Raw genomic sequence first — 17,863 nt, forward strand, 5'->3', positions numbered from 1 at the left:
GATACCATTTCTTTGACATTATTTTCTCTTCTGTTGCTCCTAAGCACTGCAAGAGACTCATTGAGAGGGAATTGGTTTTGCTCATCACTGTCATACCAGAATGTCTTTCCAACAGGCACTCATGAGACACATAGTGACTTTGATCTCAGAAATAATTTCCTTGGATATTTTTCCATTTGTTGAGTCTGGAAAGATTCAGGTGTTGCATATTAGCCATGATATCTGCTCACCTGTGGAGTGAGCAGGGAGTCAGAAAGTTTCACGTTTTGTTATTTCCTTGTATTTTAGAGGTGTCATGGGTTTTGTTGGTGTACTCTGTAGTCAAAGCAGGTTTGTGTTCAAAACAGTTGTGAGTAAATGGGAAAATTTCCCAACACTGAGAAGAGAAATGATGATTGCTGAAAATAAACTGCTCAATGGGAGCTCAGGTATTTCAAACCTGCTGTTTAGTCCACTCATCTATTGTTTCTATTCAATTGCTGGTATTGCTTTGCAGCTGGAGGCAGCTTCTTGTGCTAAATCTGCCTGAATGAAATATTTATAACATTGCAGGATGTTGCTCATTTCTAAACTCTTACACCATTACAAATACATAGTTTATGCATGTTTTGAAGGGTTTTACTAACTGTGAATAACACTAGTGAAATCGAAATGACTTCTTATTCTTGGCAGATCTCCCTTTATCAGGTACCTTAATATTAAACGCTGGTACAATCTCAAGCTGTATGCTGCAAAATGTAACACTCCTGTGGGATATGTTTGGGCATTGTGGATTTCTAGTTGAAATCTGTGTGAAAATGAGTTATTTGTCCATGATCTTTGTGCCTTTTTTTTTTTTCTTTCTGGTAAATGGCAGTGTAGTTGTAACTCAAAATGTCATTTTCAAGCTTATTAAACCTTCTGTAAGGATTTTCTGCAGAAAGTGCCCTTACTTAGTTTTACCCTAAATGCTGCAGCTTCTGTTAACAGCCTCTTCTCTCATCGATAGCAAGTTTTTAACCCCCATCATGAGGAAGACCAGCACCATGATCCTGCAGTTGCTCAGTTACTGCTGGGTGGGCTCCATGTGGTTATTGTACTTGGCTGATGTACATCAGTGGCAGGATCGAGCCAGTTAGCTTGATCTAACTCCCTCCTTCTGTGTAAGGCAGGAGGTCTGCTGCCACATCACAAGGAGAGATCTCCCTGTGGTTTTTGGAGGGACCAACCTGCTTTCCATGAGCTGAGCAAGCCTTTGCAGTGTTTTGACAGGGATGTTCTGAATTTGCAAGATAGTACTCCTAATTCCATAGCCTTCAAATTATCCTTAAAACTGCCAAGTTATGTGCAAAGATTGCTATAAAAAGTTATAGGAGATTATAAAATTCAGTTTTCTTTTCAAATGGTCGATATCCAATATATTTTACTACTAACATGTCCTACGGTGTTCCTTACCTCCAAAAATGCTCATACACATTTGCTACTGCATAGTGCAAATGAAATATTTTAAAGTAAATTACATAAGATGGGGTAAACCTGTAACAGCACATAATAAATTTATGTCCATATTCCTTCAGCGCGGTATGACAGTTTAACAGAATTGAGGTATCTTGGTAATGTGCATTTTTATTTTTTTTTTTTTTTTTTGAGGAGTAGACATACTTTTAAATCCTGTCTTCAAAAGGTCTCAGTTCCAAAAATGAAAATTGTGTGGTGATATAAAACAATGGATTTAAAATAATAAGATGATTATATAGCAATGAGAATTTATTAGTTTCCTTCATATTTCCACTTTTAATCTCTGGGACTTGTAACAGTGTAGGACATAATTTTGGATGCAAATTTGATGCTTTGAAACATTTGCTCAATCAAAATGCTTTTAAATACATGTTTTGTATGTCATTGTAGATGTACTTAGGAGAATTTAATTCTGTTCTTTACAGAATTGCTGGTGGCATCAATCTGAGAATGTAATTTAACCCTTCTTTTCTGTGTGGTTTGTGAAATAATATCCCTATAACACTGAATATATGGCTGTCTTCTAAGACATAACAAATGCTGCCAGAGTTTTAACTTGTTAATGGGCTATAGAAAATAGCTTTTATTTCGGATATGTGATCCTCTAAATGAATACTAAAAAAGAACTCCAAACCCACACAGCTTTAAGTGATATGCAGCCATAGTTTTAAGAACTATGACTGCCTTTTGAAAGGGGTGGCAGTGCATTTGTGCTGGGAGGGTGCCTAGAGCACTCATCAAAGCATGTAGTAACTCTGCTTATTTGCAGTTAAAAAAATCTCACTGAGGATTCTTTGGCTTTGCCATGGTCATGTGGTTTTCCTCTTGCTTTGTTAATATCAAAGACAGTTTAATAGGTTTAACAAACATTCTCTGAACTGGGTAATCAGTGTGCTTTGCTTATTAATAGCTTTCTTCTTGGGGACCCCAAAGCACAAAACCTTCATATATTTTTTTTCTTAGAAAAATGTATGAGAACAGACAAAACAGTAGGCAAAGTCCTAAATTTTTATTTTGTATCTGCTTGATTTTCTTTTTAATGTTAAAAACTCTAATAATTGCATAACATCGCTGCTGTAAAATTCTTCTTAGTAGTTTTATATTTCTAAAATTCTTTACGTGTCCCTTTATTTGTTGCATATTGAGAGGAACATTTGTTAGCAATGATAGAACGTTAGTTGTCTAAGACTATGGTATGATAATAACCCAGAAAGAGCTAAATGACATAAACTATTTCTACATCCTGCTCATTAAGAATTGTATTCAGTTTAACTTTCGAAAGGAAAAAAACAATGAAGTAGTAAAAATTATCTGCTGTGGGTCATTTCTGGCTTCGATCAAAACCTTAGCGTGATTTAAAAAGAATCATCGTGAGGCTGTATAATATTTATGTTAAAGCATGTAAAACATATAAATATCTTGTGAAAAGGTATGCAATTTTTTTGGCTCAATGATTTGTCAGCATTACATTTTAAAAAAAAATCATAAGCCTGTAGGATTCTAAGATGCATATTTTACTAGTGTTTTGTAGCTGAACTGTAGCTTTAGGTGCTGATTGTCTTAATACTGCATCTGTAAAATGATGTTTGGGGCTCATTTACCTAGAGAAACTAGTGTGTTATAAGAGACATCATCCCTTATTAGACATCAGTGAATTTAGAGGAGAGTACTCCTGAGGCACTGGAAATGGACACAGACTGAATGTATTTTTGAGCAGGAATCTGGAAATAAAGGTTTGGGATTGATTTGTGTTAGCATTCTATATCTTTTTCTGTATGTGGTTCTCAGTAAATAGAATGATTTTAATAAAACATCAGCTGGCCTCTTCCAGCTGCGCTTTTATTAGACTGTAAAACCCCCTGAGAGTAGCTAAGTTGCAACTCTCCCAAGAACATGACAAAGGTCAAAGCCTTTAAAATGCTGCAAGACTTAGGAAAAAATATCTTTTCAAAGCTGCCTTAAGTGTGTCTAAATATCTCCTTAATAAACATGGCAAACATTTCTTTGGAAAAGTAAATAACCAAACTATTGCACTATGTAATAATAAATATTAGAAGGCAGTTAAGGAAGTTGTATTAATCAGATTCCTTAAGTAGCTAACCATGTCTAACCCTGTAATTTTGCATGGAGTGAAGGTGCCTCTTGCTGTGCAATTAACTGATTTATTAACAGGAGAGTTGGTTGGCTGCTGGCTGACCTGATGGTCTCACAAGGGGCTGCAGCTATTTCCCGTGTTAATCCTAAACCAGCGTGCTCAGACCAGGGTGGAAGGACGGCCATACTTCGTCCTCTCCGGCTAGTGGCTCCAAAGGGACCTGGAAGAAATGGTGATTAAGTTGCTGTGGGCCCAGTTTGCCTGGACCCACGCAAAAAAGTCTTTTGATACTGAAAAAACTCTGTGGACAGATGTTCTTTTGCAGATCCAGCTGTGCTGCTGGAGTAGGCTGCTAGCCCAAACCCTTGATCACTTCTCTTGACTACAAGTGTGAGTGCAGCAACTTTCTAATGTATTTCCAAGGAGGACCAGAGTAACTAAAATATGCTGAGTTGTTTGGTCTTTGCTAACTTTAGCTGCTGTGGGATAGGGAGCTCTAACAAGAACAGCTGCGGCTGGTATGAGTAGCTGGCAGGCAACAACACAGCTGTACGCAAAGTGCCTCTGTCCACATCCTTTGCCACTGCAATTAAAGATCTGACGATAGGGCCTTGTCTGTGTTCCCGAGTAATGCCAGCTCAGCATCAGGTGGCCATTGCCCACATCTGCAGTCAGCGCTGACCTTGAAGATCCCATCAGAGCTAAGCTGCGTTTGCTGCTCTTGCTGCACTGGCACTGGACAGAGCAAAAGCAAGCTAGGACTTGTCATCCCAGTGAGCTGAGGCTTGTGCTGCTCATAATGAGACCACACTGTCCAGGTAACTTGCTTTGTCCCCTCGTCTGCTGCTGGCCACGCTCAAAATCTGTGTTGGTGGTTTCTGTTCAGCAACTGCTGAACACAGACAAGGCTTAGAGGAGGACCCTGTTTTTACCTGCTGAAAATACTGAGGATATGAGTATTCATGCATAGTTGTTTGTACTAGAACGTTAAGAGCCATACTAGCAGGTCTAGAGGCAGCTGTAGGGTGATGTCGGTTGTAGAAGATGTAATTGTCATTTTCACATATGTCAATAAGCAGAGATTAAACAGGCATAAAAATAAATTAGCCGTTAAGCACTGTGATCTGGACCATGGTTCACAGGACACAATTAGTTTGTACGCTGAGGGATTACCTGAGTTCCTAAGTCTTATACTGTAGTTGTCTTACGAATTGGGTTTGATTTACAGTAATGCTACAGGAGTCAGTAAGTGAGAATTAAATCAAAATGTTTTTAGTGTAATTTGCTCTGACCTTGGATTTCATGATAGTGGTTGAATTACATAAACAGTGGATTAGGTTTGTTTAGACTTCTGAATCTCTTTGCCTTCAAGAAATGGCATCTAGTCTGTAATTCCCTTCAGCAGGACTCAAGAGAGGGACATAATTTCACCCATACCTGTGTTGTAAGTACAGGGTGAACAGTTTTAGCGTGGTTTGATGATCAGTACCAGGCTGTGACTAAGCTTATCATGGGACTAAGTGTAATATTCAACTCCACTGCAGTCACCTTGTGTGTCTGGGTCTGTATGTTATGTTTAAGGAGTTTGTATTTACGTGTTTGGGTTGTGCCTTTCCTTCAGCTGAGCTCCTTCTAGTTCTGCTTTGATCCAACATTTAAAAAAAAAATTAAAAAAAACCCAAACCTGTCTTTCACACAGAAAAGTAATATAATGAAATAACTGAAGACTTGTTATTTGTCATCACCATGGCTTTAGGAAGGAAATTGATGCTCATTTAAGTTGCGTAAGATAGATAGCAGCTTTACCGGGGGAAGCGAATGTGTCATGCCCAAGCCAGTGAGGGCTGGCTTCTTCAGTGGCCTTTAGGCAGACAGGTGCATGGCAGGATTTTCTTACAAGCATTTAGGCATTTTGGATTTACGTATGAGTGTGATGCTTAAAGGTGATTCTAAATTTTCTTGTAAGTGCCTAAGAGACCTTTGAAATACTGGTCTTTAACCACCACTTTGTAATTTGCTATCTGAAAGTCAGTCTTTCATTGAAATATGGTACCACCTTGTCAAAAAAAGTACAAAAGCTTCAGAGATGTGGATTGACTTGCATCTGGTTCTCACTGTAAGGAATAAGTGTCTTTAAATTGGCTAATAGAGTTCACAGCTGATCTACAGCAACTGAAAAGAGCAAAACATGAAAGGAATAGTCTAGAATCGCTAGTGCTAACAACAGCAGAGTGATTAAAAGTGTTTAGAAAGGATTTCTTTCAGAAGTAATGGTCCTTAGAAAGACCTGGCAATTTTTTCCCCCCAGTTCTTAATTTGGGATATCTGTGGGCAATTAGTAGGTGCCTTTCCTTATTCTTAAATGGAAGCTTGCTTTGGTGTCTGTTAAATCCCAGTTTAGAGTATGAACATCAATGTGAAGATGATAGTATTAGCCACGGTCGACATAGCATTTCTTCATACTCCTGGAATGTGATCTTAGTGTATAATATACTGTAAAGAAGATAATCTTAGAAAATAATTATTTTTGAATCTCCAAATAATAAAAGCACTGTGTGTCACTATACCTGTGGCAGCGAAGGACTCGTCCTCTTGGCCCGGTGCTCCTATCTTGCTGCTTGTCCATTTCATGGTAGGTTATTGGTAGGCCTGGGTTTTGCTGGTGGTGTGGCTGCAGTGCAGCCCCTCCTGTTGTCCAGTGACTCTGGTGGGCTTTTACTGGATCCAGCAGTATCTTGTGTGAGATGGAGGACAGTCACTGGGTTCTGCACATTGCTGTGGTGGAATAGGGAGCTATGGCACTTGGATGTGTTCATCATGTGGCTTTTTTAATCATTCTCTAAAAAGATTAATCTAGTACTACTTCTGTAGTCAGGACCTAAATACATTATGCCATGGGAAAGTTAAATGTGAGGCCAGTCAATTTAGTTCTAATGACCTGTTGAGGTACATGTATTGTAAACTTCAAAGCACTTCAAAGCACGGTGCTTTGAAGACATGGATTTTTAAGTACTGTACAAGAAAATAGTTTTATTCTGCTCCTCTTGACCAAGGTGTTCAAGAAAAGATGGTCTAGATAGTTTGTCTAATGTTGTTTGTGGCCTGGTATTCCTGTCTCATTTCTAACAGTATTCAGGTAGGCAGTCAAGCAGTATTGGGTCTCCTGGTTATCTGGCAGTAATGCTGGTAGGAATTAGAGGACATTCCCCAATGTAATATTTCCTAAAGAAGATAAAGACATAATGCAAAAGTTTTTGAAGTATAGGGATCTTGCATTTGCTAGTCCGTGGAGATGGAGTTTTGAATGACTAGGCTGTCATCTGCATCCTCCAGCCTACTGAAGGAGGTTGGAGGTACAGCTTGTGAAATGGGCAATGCTGCTGCTGCTGGAGTCCACTGCCTTGGGAGGCTGGTGAGGCTGCAGCTGGAGGGCAGAGCTCCTTCTGCCGACAGATCCCTTGCTGATCTGACAGATCCCTTGACTTGCTGTAGGAGTGTTGCTGTTTACCTGCAGGTGAGTCTTCCCACATTTGCTTAGATAGCTGCCAATTAAATTATTTTGTGGACTTGTAGGTGAGTCAGTCTGCAGTACGATTTGCTGAAAACAGCATACATTTAAAAAAATTACTTTTCTGGTGTTGTGAAATAAGATGACTCACTTCACGGTAACACTGTTTCCCTTGCTGAGCAGGCTAAGCAGCATGAAGAACTAGTGCAACCCAAGTTAAGTTCAAAGCTATAGTTAAAGATTTAATTGAATATGTGTAAATGTCGGTGCATTACCTAAAGATAAAGGTCTTAATTCAACACTGTGTTGAAGTTACTCAGAAAAGACTTTAAACAACAGCAGCAAAAAATTGAGCCATCTGACGCCTTTATCTGTAATCGTGCAGTTATGCACATGTATCATGGTACCAGCTATAAAACATAGGCCAAAAAAATGCTGTTGTGCTATGTCTATACATTTATTACAGTAGCACTAGCTGATGTACCATGGTTTTCTGCATCAAATCTGCTATAGTCTTCCTGTTTTCAGTGAATCTACAAGGCCACAAAATGACTTAATTGGCAACTATCTACGCAGATGTGGGAAGACTCACCTGCAGGTACACAGCAACACTCCCACAGCCAGTCAAGGGATCCGAGAAGGGATCTGTCAGATCAGATACTTTTGATAAGTTCTGAGGAATTAATTGTGATTTTGTTCTTGTTAGATGCTCTTGATTGGTATGGAGTTAACATAATCTCAAAGTCTTAAAGTATTGCATTGCTGTATAGGAAAATATATAATAGTATATATCTGTATTTGCATAATATGTATATTTGTGTAAAAACGTGTCTAAAATCTCTTGAGTATTTATTTTAATATACTATAGAGGCGAAACTGTTGAGACCTTGAAGGAGACATCTGACCTTCTTTTCTCTCAAAAAACACAGGGACTATGTGTCTTCATTTCTGTGGATACGTTCTCATTCTGTCACAGTCTTTTTCTCAAACCTAGAAGCATTGTTCAAGTGGAATTTGAAGGTTTTGTATATTTATCCAGAATTTCCAAACATCTGCAGCCTGCTCTGAGGAGCAGTTTCAACTGCACTGCTGGCTGTTTGGCAATCTCAAGCATGCTTGCTGTGCGTATTCAATCAGAGTCTACAGCGCATGCCTGGAAACTCCATGTTTCCAGTAAACATTGGACGGAGCTGTGTGTGCATGGTATGCTCTAACAGCCTGAAGCACTGGACTCGCTGAACCCATAGTACTTTGTGCATAAACACAAATTCTGGATAGGACTGCCACATCTGTGCCAAAAATCCCAGATCTTTCTTTGAACTAAGTTTTCCAAAGCCTTCAGTTTTCCAAAGACTTAGCTTCTACATCTGTGCTTTGGCCTGAAAGAATAGTCTGAAAATTTTTTTTTTTCTCCCCCAAACATATGAAGCATTCATCTGCCAAACTCTCTCATGAGGTTTTCAAATGCCAAGCATTTGTGTACAGTCTTTCCTAGATACGTGTGTGTGTATGTGTCTGTTATATATATATGTATACCTGCTTGGGTATAAAATAAACTATCATAGTAAATGCCCCATTTTTAATTGTCTAACTTGTTTGTTTGTTTGTTTGTTTTCAACAGGCAGAAATACTCAGCGTGCTCAGTCACAAAAACATCATTCAGTTCTACGGAGCTGTCATTGAACCTCCAAATTATGGCATAGTTACAGGTAAGGATTTTTGTCTGACCTTTGTCTTGATTCTGTAAAACTCCCATGTTACAAGGTATTAGCTTTACCCAATTTCAGTGTTTTGCTAATTGTTCTGGCCTTCTTTGAATGTTAAGAGTGCTCGGCACCACCTGCCTCATTGTAAATAGGAGTGCTGGAGGTAGGAACCAGGCTGGGAGCGTGGCTGGTAGCAGCACAGAAGCAGTTGGAGCCTGGAGCGTTCTTAATGCACAAACTCAGCACTCCTTTAAATAGAAGCTTTCACTGTGTTCTCTTACCCTGTTCTGTGTAATTGCTTTTCCATTTTAACTGATGTGTGACAGAAGTAGAAGTTTTTATGATATGAAGTTCTGGCAAGTTCTGTGAAAAGGGAAGGCTGAGAGTCTGCTCAGAGCAAAGCTGCACTGTGAATTCTGCCTGTATTGAAAATAGGAGAATCTGCACTGGGAGCTTCCGAGCTGTGGGAAGAGCTTGATATAGAATCAAGGGTGTATTAGACAGCGTAAGATAACTCCCTTTATTCACTGGAACCTAGGTTTCATTCATTCTGGCATTCCTAGAATTATGCAGAGGCTGGTTTTTGTGGTTTTGTTGGTGTTTTTGGTTTGGTTTTTTTTTCCTATCACCACTTTAAGCTTTCTTCCCTTATCTTGGGAGTTGGTCCAGGTATAAAAATACATTACAGATAATGTAATTTCTCCCTTTCCTGTATGGGAGAAACCAGGTAAGACAGTAGTAGAAAATAAACCCAAAGCAAAGAAATCTCCAGTCTGCTGAAACAAATGTTTGGAGAGGCAAAAACCATGAAAGCGTGGATTAGGAGGCATGTTTTAGCATGTCTGTAACACCTCGAAGAGTTTGATGTGAAGAGTAGTTTTTGCATGTGGCACAGTCTAATACCAGTTTGAAACACTGCCGTTCAGGTTTTTATTGGTTCTCAGATGGTGGACAGAACCTGTGAAAATTCAGTTATTTCCACCTGTCTCTTAGACGTCTGATTATCACAGTAGATGGCAGTGTAATCCGGTGGGAGAGCATCTGAGATACAGCACTGTTCAGAGCATGGGGAGCTTTACTTACAGGAGTATCAGCCTACTGGAGGTCACAGTGTTGCAACCAGTACTCCAGAGGTGCATGGGGGTGACCACAGCCTACACTGCTCAGAGGGTGCACTGGTGATAGCATATAGACAGGAACTTGAATACCTTCTTGAAGCAATAAAAGTAATAGAAAGCTAATAAATCAAGTAATGTAATTTTACTATAATTTATAACATAAGTGTAGTGAGCGTAAACCAGCAAGCAGAGTGACAAAGGAAATGTGTAATCAACAACTCAGGATGATGTCTGGATCAAAAAGTCCTCAGTTTGATCTCGCAAAAGGTCAGTGTTCGGGGAAGGACATCTGACCTGCTTGCCAGTCACAGGACAAACAGCAGCTGAAGTAGTTCATTATGTCATTGGGAATGGGGACTCTTTAACCATCTGTGAGAAAGAGACTACTCTGCGTAGTCCAACCACTTTGTTACTCGGGGAGCTCTGATTCCACCCTGGCTAAAGATAAAAGGTTCTTTTAACAACCTGCATTGGTTCTCCTTGCAACTTCCAAGGAGACTGGAGTCCCTTGGGTTGGAAGGGAAGCAAGCCTCTATTTCCTCACACCGTTTTCAAATGGGAGAATGGCTACTAAGAAAAGAAATTTTAATTGCGCTTGAAATATCTTTTAGAGAGATTTTCACTCTGTGATCTTCCAGATGGCCTTCAGTGTTGCGGACTTAATCCTGTGTTTAGTCAGAAATCCATTTCTTGTGAGGGCAAAGCCCAAACAAGAAGAAATTCTGAGAACCTAATCATTCTGCAGAGTGATGGAGATGAGGGCATTCAGCCAAGCATTGGCGTGTACCGAGCATTAGCTGCACGTGATGTCTTATGTGGGATTGTCAGAGAGTTCTCTGCGAATGACTGCAGAGGTAGCCTAATTGCATTTCCCTGCTGGGATGTATGTCAGTGTTATAACTGATCATCCCACCTGGCGAGCTGCTAATGTGGATCACATCATTCTAGATGTCACTGTCTGTCTCTGTCAACAGTGGTCGCAATGCCTAGCTTTCAGATCTGGTTTTTGACCATAGATGCCTCCCCCTAAAAGGTTCTTGGAGCTTGTGACCCCTGTCTGCACAGAAACATATGGTGTATCCCACAGCCCATCACAGGGTGGGTCCAATCAAGTATTCAGAGCTTTTCTCCGTAAAGCAAATACCTCTTTTCCATTATTGACAGAAAATTATCCTTGTGATATGATTCCAAGTCCATAAGCTCCTAGTAAAAACCTGTGGCACAATAAATATGTAGAAGAAATACTAAAGGATCGAGCTTTATTGATTGAAGCTTGCTTGCCTCCATTCACACAGAGTGGCAAAGGGCTCGGGGAGCTGAGTTATCCCTGACCCTGGTGGATCAAATTATGCATTGTAAAGGCATGCAAAGCATGCAGCCAACCTATTCCTGAAGAGTCCATTTATAAGACAGATGATGACATCATGGACAAAAAAAGCTTATGTTTTAATTGAGGAAATGTGCAGGTCAGCAGCTTACTCCTCTTTCGGTGACATCAGCAGCAATACTTCTGTCTCCTGCAGAGGCTCCTTTCAGCTTGAGGTCCTGCAGTAATGATCCAAAACTAGCTTGCCACTTGAGTGTTTACTTTCAAGGGACTTCCTATTTTCTCCCTCTTTCCTTTCATTTAGTGCTGGCATCTTCTCACATGCCCTACCACGTTCTAGGCTGCAGAGTTTCCTTCCCCATGCAGCAATCTCCCAGTGGTTTTGATTTCCTTGATGAGCAGCAATGTTTACTTTTTAGGCATTTAGCCTATCGTGTATCATTCATTGGTTAATATTATTATTAACAGCAATTCAGATACATTTTATGTAGTCTTAGAGGGAATTATTTTGTGACTGCTTTGAAATGGCTGAAATTAAGCATTTTAATTGTATACCAGTTGGTTTGCCACCTTAGGTATGCAGATTTTGGGAGTCTTGTAAGTAGGTTTTAAATTCTCCAGACTGCCTGAGGAGCACACTGAATAGCCTTGGGAGAGAGGGATGAAAGGCTTGAAGTTGCTCCTTGCATCCCTCTGGTCTTTGTGCTACTTGGGCTACACCGGGTGGCATATGCCCACTCTGTCTTGGCAACTCGGTAAAAGAAAATGTATCAGCTGCTTCAACTCACAAACCTCTTCCTGTGTTTTCGGTGAAACATGAATGAATACTAAATAAGCATAAAGCTTATTTAATAAATACTAAGCAAAGGAGCTACAGCCTTTAGTCTGCTGAACATGACCTGCAGCACATGGAAATCTGGCCCACTTACCTCAGGATTAGACCTCTAGTTTCTTCCTTCCATTTTTTCACGAACAAATGAATTGATGTGCTACTGTGTTCCTCCATGGGAAATTTTAATTTCCCTTTGTATTTGCAAACCCTTTCTTCCTAACAGAACATTATATATTTGACATCTGGTTTTACTTTTTAAAAAAAGAAATAAAATAATTATCCTTTGTTATGGGGCATCATTTATACGCAGTACTGCTCACCAGTGGGGAATATCCTCTGTCTTCGGAAACAATAAGAAGGATCTCATACCACCAAACTCATCTGTTAACTGCTCTTCTGAACAGGAGCGGCAAATTCACTGTTTAAATATGTAAGAATTTCAAGTTATATAAAAGTGGTGCTGTGGAGGTTTCAGTTGTCTCCAGTTTCACACCTAAATGTGTGTAGGTGTAACTAGCTTGTTATTCCTGCTTTCAGCCCCACGAGCTCTGACAGTCGGACTGGATTCCATCTGCCACACTTGCGAACACCAACGGGCCAAAAAAGCCCTTGATTGTACCCATATAATCCTGCTGTGGGTTTCTGTAGGTGTAGTTGAGAGAAGTTAAGAAAAAGATCTGCTGATCCTGAACAAGGAGCATCCAGAACCTTTTACTCTGGAATTTGAACTGCTTTGCCTGAGCTTTCTTGACGCCAGACCTTTCTAATGTCTCTTCATTTTAATGCCTGTTGTTATCTATGATTTTACTTTTTTTTACCCTTAGTAGTAGATTATGTCGGTGTTGGGATAATCAGAACGAACTACCACTCTCCTACTACACTACTAATAATATTAGCTGCTGAACCTTTTAATGCCTTGTTATCTATGATTTTACTTTTTTTTACCCTTAGTAGTAGATTATGTCGGTGTTGGGATATTCAGAACGAAAAACCACTCTCCTACTACACTACTAATAATATTAGCTGCTGAACCCAAATTCTTTGTCATTCCTACTACACTACTAATAATATTAGCTGCTGAACCCAAATTCTTTGTCATTAAGCCAGAGGTTGGCTGCTTTCTGGAACTGGCAGAGTTTCCATTAGGTCTTTCAGTTTAGGTGCAATGTTTTAAAATGTCATGTGAGATTGTTTGTTGTTTTTTAACAGAGTATGCTTCTGCTGGCTCACTGTTTGATTACATTAATAGTAACAAAAGTGAAGAGATGGATATGGATCATATCATGACCTGGGCAACTGACATAGCTAAAGGTAAGCAAGATGAGCAGTGCATTACTATCCTACAGAGCCAACAAAGTGTACAGCTGGAGATGCTTTCCCTATGAAGTCATGAAAGCCTTCCTGTACTTCCTTATTCAAATTGTAAAAAAAAAAAAAAAAACCCAACAAAAAAACCCCAATCCCAAAACCAACCAACCAACAAACAAACAAAAAAACACCAACAAAACCGAGCAAACATAAAAAAAGCAAACCCCATTCACTGTGCTTTTTAATATGTTCCTTGGTTGTTATGAATCCAAAATAATTTCTGGAGTGAAAATGGCTTCTATGAGCCAGTTTTACTTCTGGTTTGCCCCTAAGTCCCAAGAGCATAATTTTGCTGATGTAGAGTAATTATGAGGTAAAGTGCATAATTATCCTTACATTTGATTTGAATTGGGACATTTAAGGAAGCTAAGGGCTTATTCTCAGCAAACATACTGAAATTCTTCATGTAATAATGCAGAACAAGTTGTTTTGTCCTTTGTGTTCTCTGTGACCACACAAGAATTAGTGTAAACTAATGAATGAACAGTAAATTCATATCTTGGGTTCCCTGTGTAGACAACACCTTAGAGAAAATAACTAAATATGATGTTAAAAAGCATTAACATACCCATATAGGTGCTCTGAGAGGTATATGAGCTTTGCTTAGTGTTTTTTACTCAAAGTAGATTATGGGAGGCTTTGCTTCTCCTGCAGCATATCAGTATGGCATACAGGACGGCAACTCGTAATGAGGACAGTTAATGGGAACCAGAAAACATGACTGCTGATAGGTGATGATCACGCTCAGCCTGCCTAACTAGGTTGTTCCCTTGTTTTGTGTAGGAATGCACTATTTACACATGGAAGCTCCAGTCAAAGTAATCCACAGGGATCTGAAGTCCAGGAATGGTAAAGTAGCAAAACACTGAAATGCTCTGCACTTACTGTTACCTGTTAATGTAGTGCTTAAATCTGTACCTGAGCTTTGTGAACATGCAGAACTAACTAATGCCTTGGCTGTGATCAAGCTGCACTGGGGGTTGTTGAGGCACAGAAGAGCCTCAGAAGAGGAAGTTCCCTCCTCCCCATCCCGAGGCTGTCTGAGCTCTGTTACAGTCCCTAGCATCATTTAGAGCACTGTGGAGGGCTCTTTCAAGTTGTGTCTTGCTGACCGTGATTGTACCCATCTTATCAGCTGTCAGACATTGCCTGGGCACTCCTCACTTCCTTTTTCTATTTGGAAAGGTTGAGTACCAGGAAAGACTGGCAGACACCAGACACAATAGACTGGATAAGGCCCATTATTTCTTATCTGAAAATCTTGTCTTTACTGTGGCCTGTTTTGAGGTTTGACAGTTATTCATGCTTTTGAGTAATATGCACTCAGTGTGGAGCTGCACTGGTTAGTCTGTACTTGGCAGTTGACGACCATTTATGAAATTTGCTGAATATTGCCTTTTAACTGAAACTTTCACTACTAGTAGTGGGATAGGAGGTACACAGATTTTTAATAATGCACATGGGGAGATAATAGTCAAGAAAAGTCTAGATCTCACCTCAGTTGTAAGTTTTCTCCTTTTATTAATGAATCTTTCAGAGAGCTTCTTGTTAAGCTTAACTACATTGGGGAGAATAGAGTTTATCTGTATTTTAGCTGTAGTTGTGTTGCTATCTCTGAACTCAGTAAGGCCTGAAAGGTTTTGCGTTTGTTCAGAGGCTTGCAGGTATTCAGCAGATGTTCTCTAAAGCTTCTCAAAGAAACCAGGACAGTTGTGCATGTGTGCATGTTCAGGTACTGGCTCACCATAGGATCATTTTTCTTGATAAAAAGCAAAGTCCTTTGCTGTGAAAATGTATTGTGTTTATTTTTAATAGCATTCTTGTAACCTATTGTTTTTTCATTTTCAGTTGTTATAGCTGCTGATGGCGTGTTAAAGGTATGAACACTTTAATTATTTGTAGAGAGATGCTGCTGCTTGACTTGATGTTTTGATGCCTAATGAATGAGGTTGATACTTTAATATCTGTTTGTTTTTTATTTATTTTTGCCAGATCTGTGATTTTGGTGCCTCAAGGTTCCACTCCCATACAACACACATGTCATTAGTGGGCACGTTTCCATGGATGGCCCCAGAAGTTATCCAAAGTCTCCCGGTGTCTGAAACATGTGACACATACTCGTACGGAGTGGTGAGTGCCTTTCATTTCCCTATGCGTAGTAGCAGATCTCTAGTGTGACAGAATTCATGTGATGCAAGAACAACAATTCTAAATAAGGACAACAAAAATATCACACTTTCTTTCAAGACTGACCCATAATTTATAATCACATGCTTGAAAATGATAGGAAGAACAGTGTCTTGCATGTTTAGTAAGACTAATCTATCTGATTAGAGTAGCAGCATGCCAGTGTGGGAAGTGCATGCTTTATCACAAGTATTCAGCATATGTCCGAGGGCTTGCAGGAGCCACTGAACAATCTGCATCGTGAATCTCTGCTTGTGTGTTTTAGTGGAACAGAAGAGAAAAAGGTTGTCTTGCAATAGGTGTATAAGAAGATGAAATGATTAGGATTCCACTTTCCATAAAATTAATTGTCACTGATTTTATATTAAAAAGTAAGCCACTTCTCCATGCTTAATTGTTTAAAAGACCCTGCTATCATTAGCTGTGAGAATAGAGACTGTACCTCTTGTGGAGGTAGAGGCCCCATCTAAAAATAAAGAAAAGGCCAGCATTGCTTTCCTGTTTCTCTGAAGGGGGAACAATCAGTTATGGTTCATCAGAATGTCAGGTTTGCAGGTACAGTAATGTGAATTATTTCACTCCGTCCACAGTTAAACTCTAATTTGGTTTTGCTCTGCAATACAAAATAGGCTAGAAATAGCCCTACTGGTCAGACCAGTTGTGTGCTGAGCCCCATAGCCTTCCTCTGACAGAGAACAGTAATGAATACTTTGGGGAGGGAAAGGAAAGGAAGTGGGGTTGTAGTTTCCATGCATATCTGTGTATTAACCATTTTTGGTTTTGGATTCAATGGTGGGTGGCAGAATGAGGAATACTTTCAGTACCTGTCAAGTATTGCCTCATTCTCTTTTTGAGGGATGGGAAGAGATAGATGTGAGGGAAGCACTATGGTTTTAAGTTAGCACCTATGGCTATACATAGCCAAGCTGATGTCCCAATGGAAGATTACTTAAACTTTTTGCCAAATAGTTGTTTATAGTGAAAAAAAAATATGAGAAATGATGTGGCATCGCTTACAAATGAAAGATTGAAGGTTTGTAAGGAGGGAGAAAAAGCCTATATTGGCAGATTCAAAATCCTTGCTTGCTTAACTGAACTAGTAAGAGAACATAAGCTAACAAATGTAAATGTTAATATAAACTGTTACTGGAAGCAATCACATATTATCCACTGAAGGGAAACATTCCAGTTTCAAAACAAAGCAAAAATGTTAGAGGAGGAATTCCAAACATGGTCTTACAGCTCAAACTGCTCACATAGTCATCTTGGTGTGAATTGACTTTAAGTAACATTCTAGAAGGTAAGAAATTGTTTAATATCTTATCATGTCAAGTATTACCAGAGCCTTGGGAACAGTATGTCGCACATAGTTTATTTTTCCTCGTTCAAAAAGTAAAGCTCCTCTGACAGTTCTGTGCTTGGAAGTAAAACTCAACTACCCTCCGTATGAAAACAGTTCAGTGTTGCTAGAATATTTTAATGTGGTTACGGGTGTATAGTGCTACTTTAGTATGCCTAATAATATTTGACCCACATTTTTTAATATATTGTTTTTGAGCTAATGTGTTCTACTGTGGGTAGAAGCTTATGAATTCATAAGCACTTAGGAATTAATTTGTCCTTTTATAACTCCAGTCTCGGAACACCATTGTTTTCAGAGGAGATACAGGGGTAGAAATGAAGAATGGCAGTGGCCCAAATGTTCTCTGGTGATGAAATTACTGATGTAATGGGGTAATACCAGCAAGAAATTGTCCGAATTGACCTTGTTCTCACCAACAAGGAGGGGGGGGTGGAGAATGTGAAGCTCGAGGGCAGCCTGGGCTGCAGCATCCACGAAATGGTGGAGTTCAACATCCTTAGGGCACCAAGGAGGGCGCACAGCAAGCTCACTACCCTGGACTTCAGGAGAGCAGGCTTTGGCCTCTTCAGGGATCTGCTTGGTAGAGTGCCATGGGATAAAGACCTGGAGGGAAGAGGGGCCCAAGAAAGCTGGGTAATATTGAAGGATCACCTCCTCCAAGCTCAGGAGCGATGCATCCCAACAAAGAGGAAGTCAGGCAAAAACACCAGGAGGCCTGCATGGATGAACAAGGAGCTCCTGGACAAACTCAAACACAAAAAGGAAGCCTACAGAGGGTGGAAGCAAGGACACGTAGCCTGGGAGGAATACAGAGAGATTGTCCGAGCAGGCAGGGATCAGGTTAGGAAAGCTAAAGCCCTGA

At 39.8% G+C, this 17,863-nt stretch overlaps 1 protein-coding gene across 2 annotated transcripts in view; it reads left to right on the forward strand.

The window, feature by feature from the left end:
• Positions 1 to 17,863, forward strand: part of MAP3K20 (mitogen-activated protein kinase kinase kinase 20) — a 91,454-nt gene that overhangs the window by 17,056 nt on the left and 56,535 nt on the right. For both annotated transcript variants that reach the window (XM_019471885.1, XM_009278583.1), the window contains 5 exons: positions 8,722 to 8,809; positions 13,293 to 13,394; positions 14,235 to 14,300; positions 15,300 to 15,328; positions 15,444 to 15,581. In XM_019471885.1, coding sequence (XP_019327430.1) covers positions 8,722 to 8,809; positions 13,293 to 13,394; positions 14,235 to 14,300; positions 15,300 to 15,328; positions 15,444 to 15,581 — 423 coding nt within the window. The remainder of the gene's footprint in view (positions 1 to 8,721; positions 8,810 to 13,292; positions 13,395 to 14,234; positions 14,301 to 15,299; positions 15,329 to 15,443; positions 15,582 to 17,863) is intronic.

The sequence above is a fragment of the Aptenodytes forsteri genome, unplaced genomic scaffold, assembly GCF_000699145.1.
Source record: "Aptenodytes forsteri isolate BGI_AS27 unplaced genomic scaffold, ASM69914v1 Scaffold257, whole genome shotgun sequence".
NCBI classification, from domain to species: domain Eukaryota; kingdom Metazoa; phylum Chordata; class Aves; order Sphenisciformes; family Spheniscidae; genus Aptenodytes; species Aptenodytes forsteri.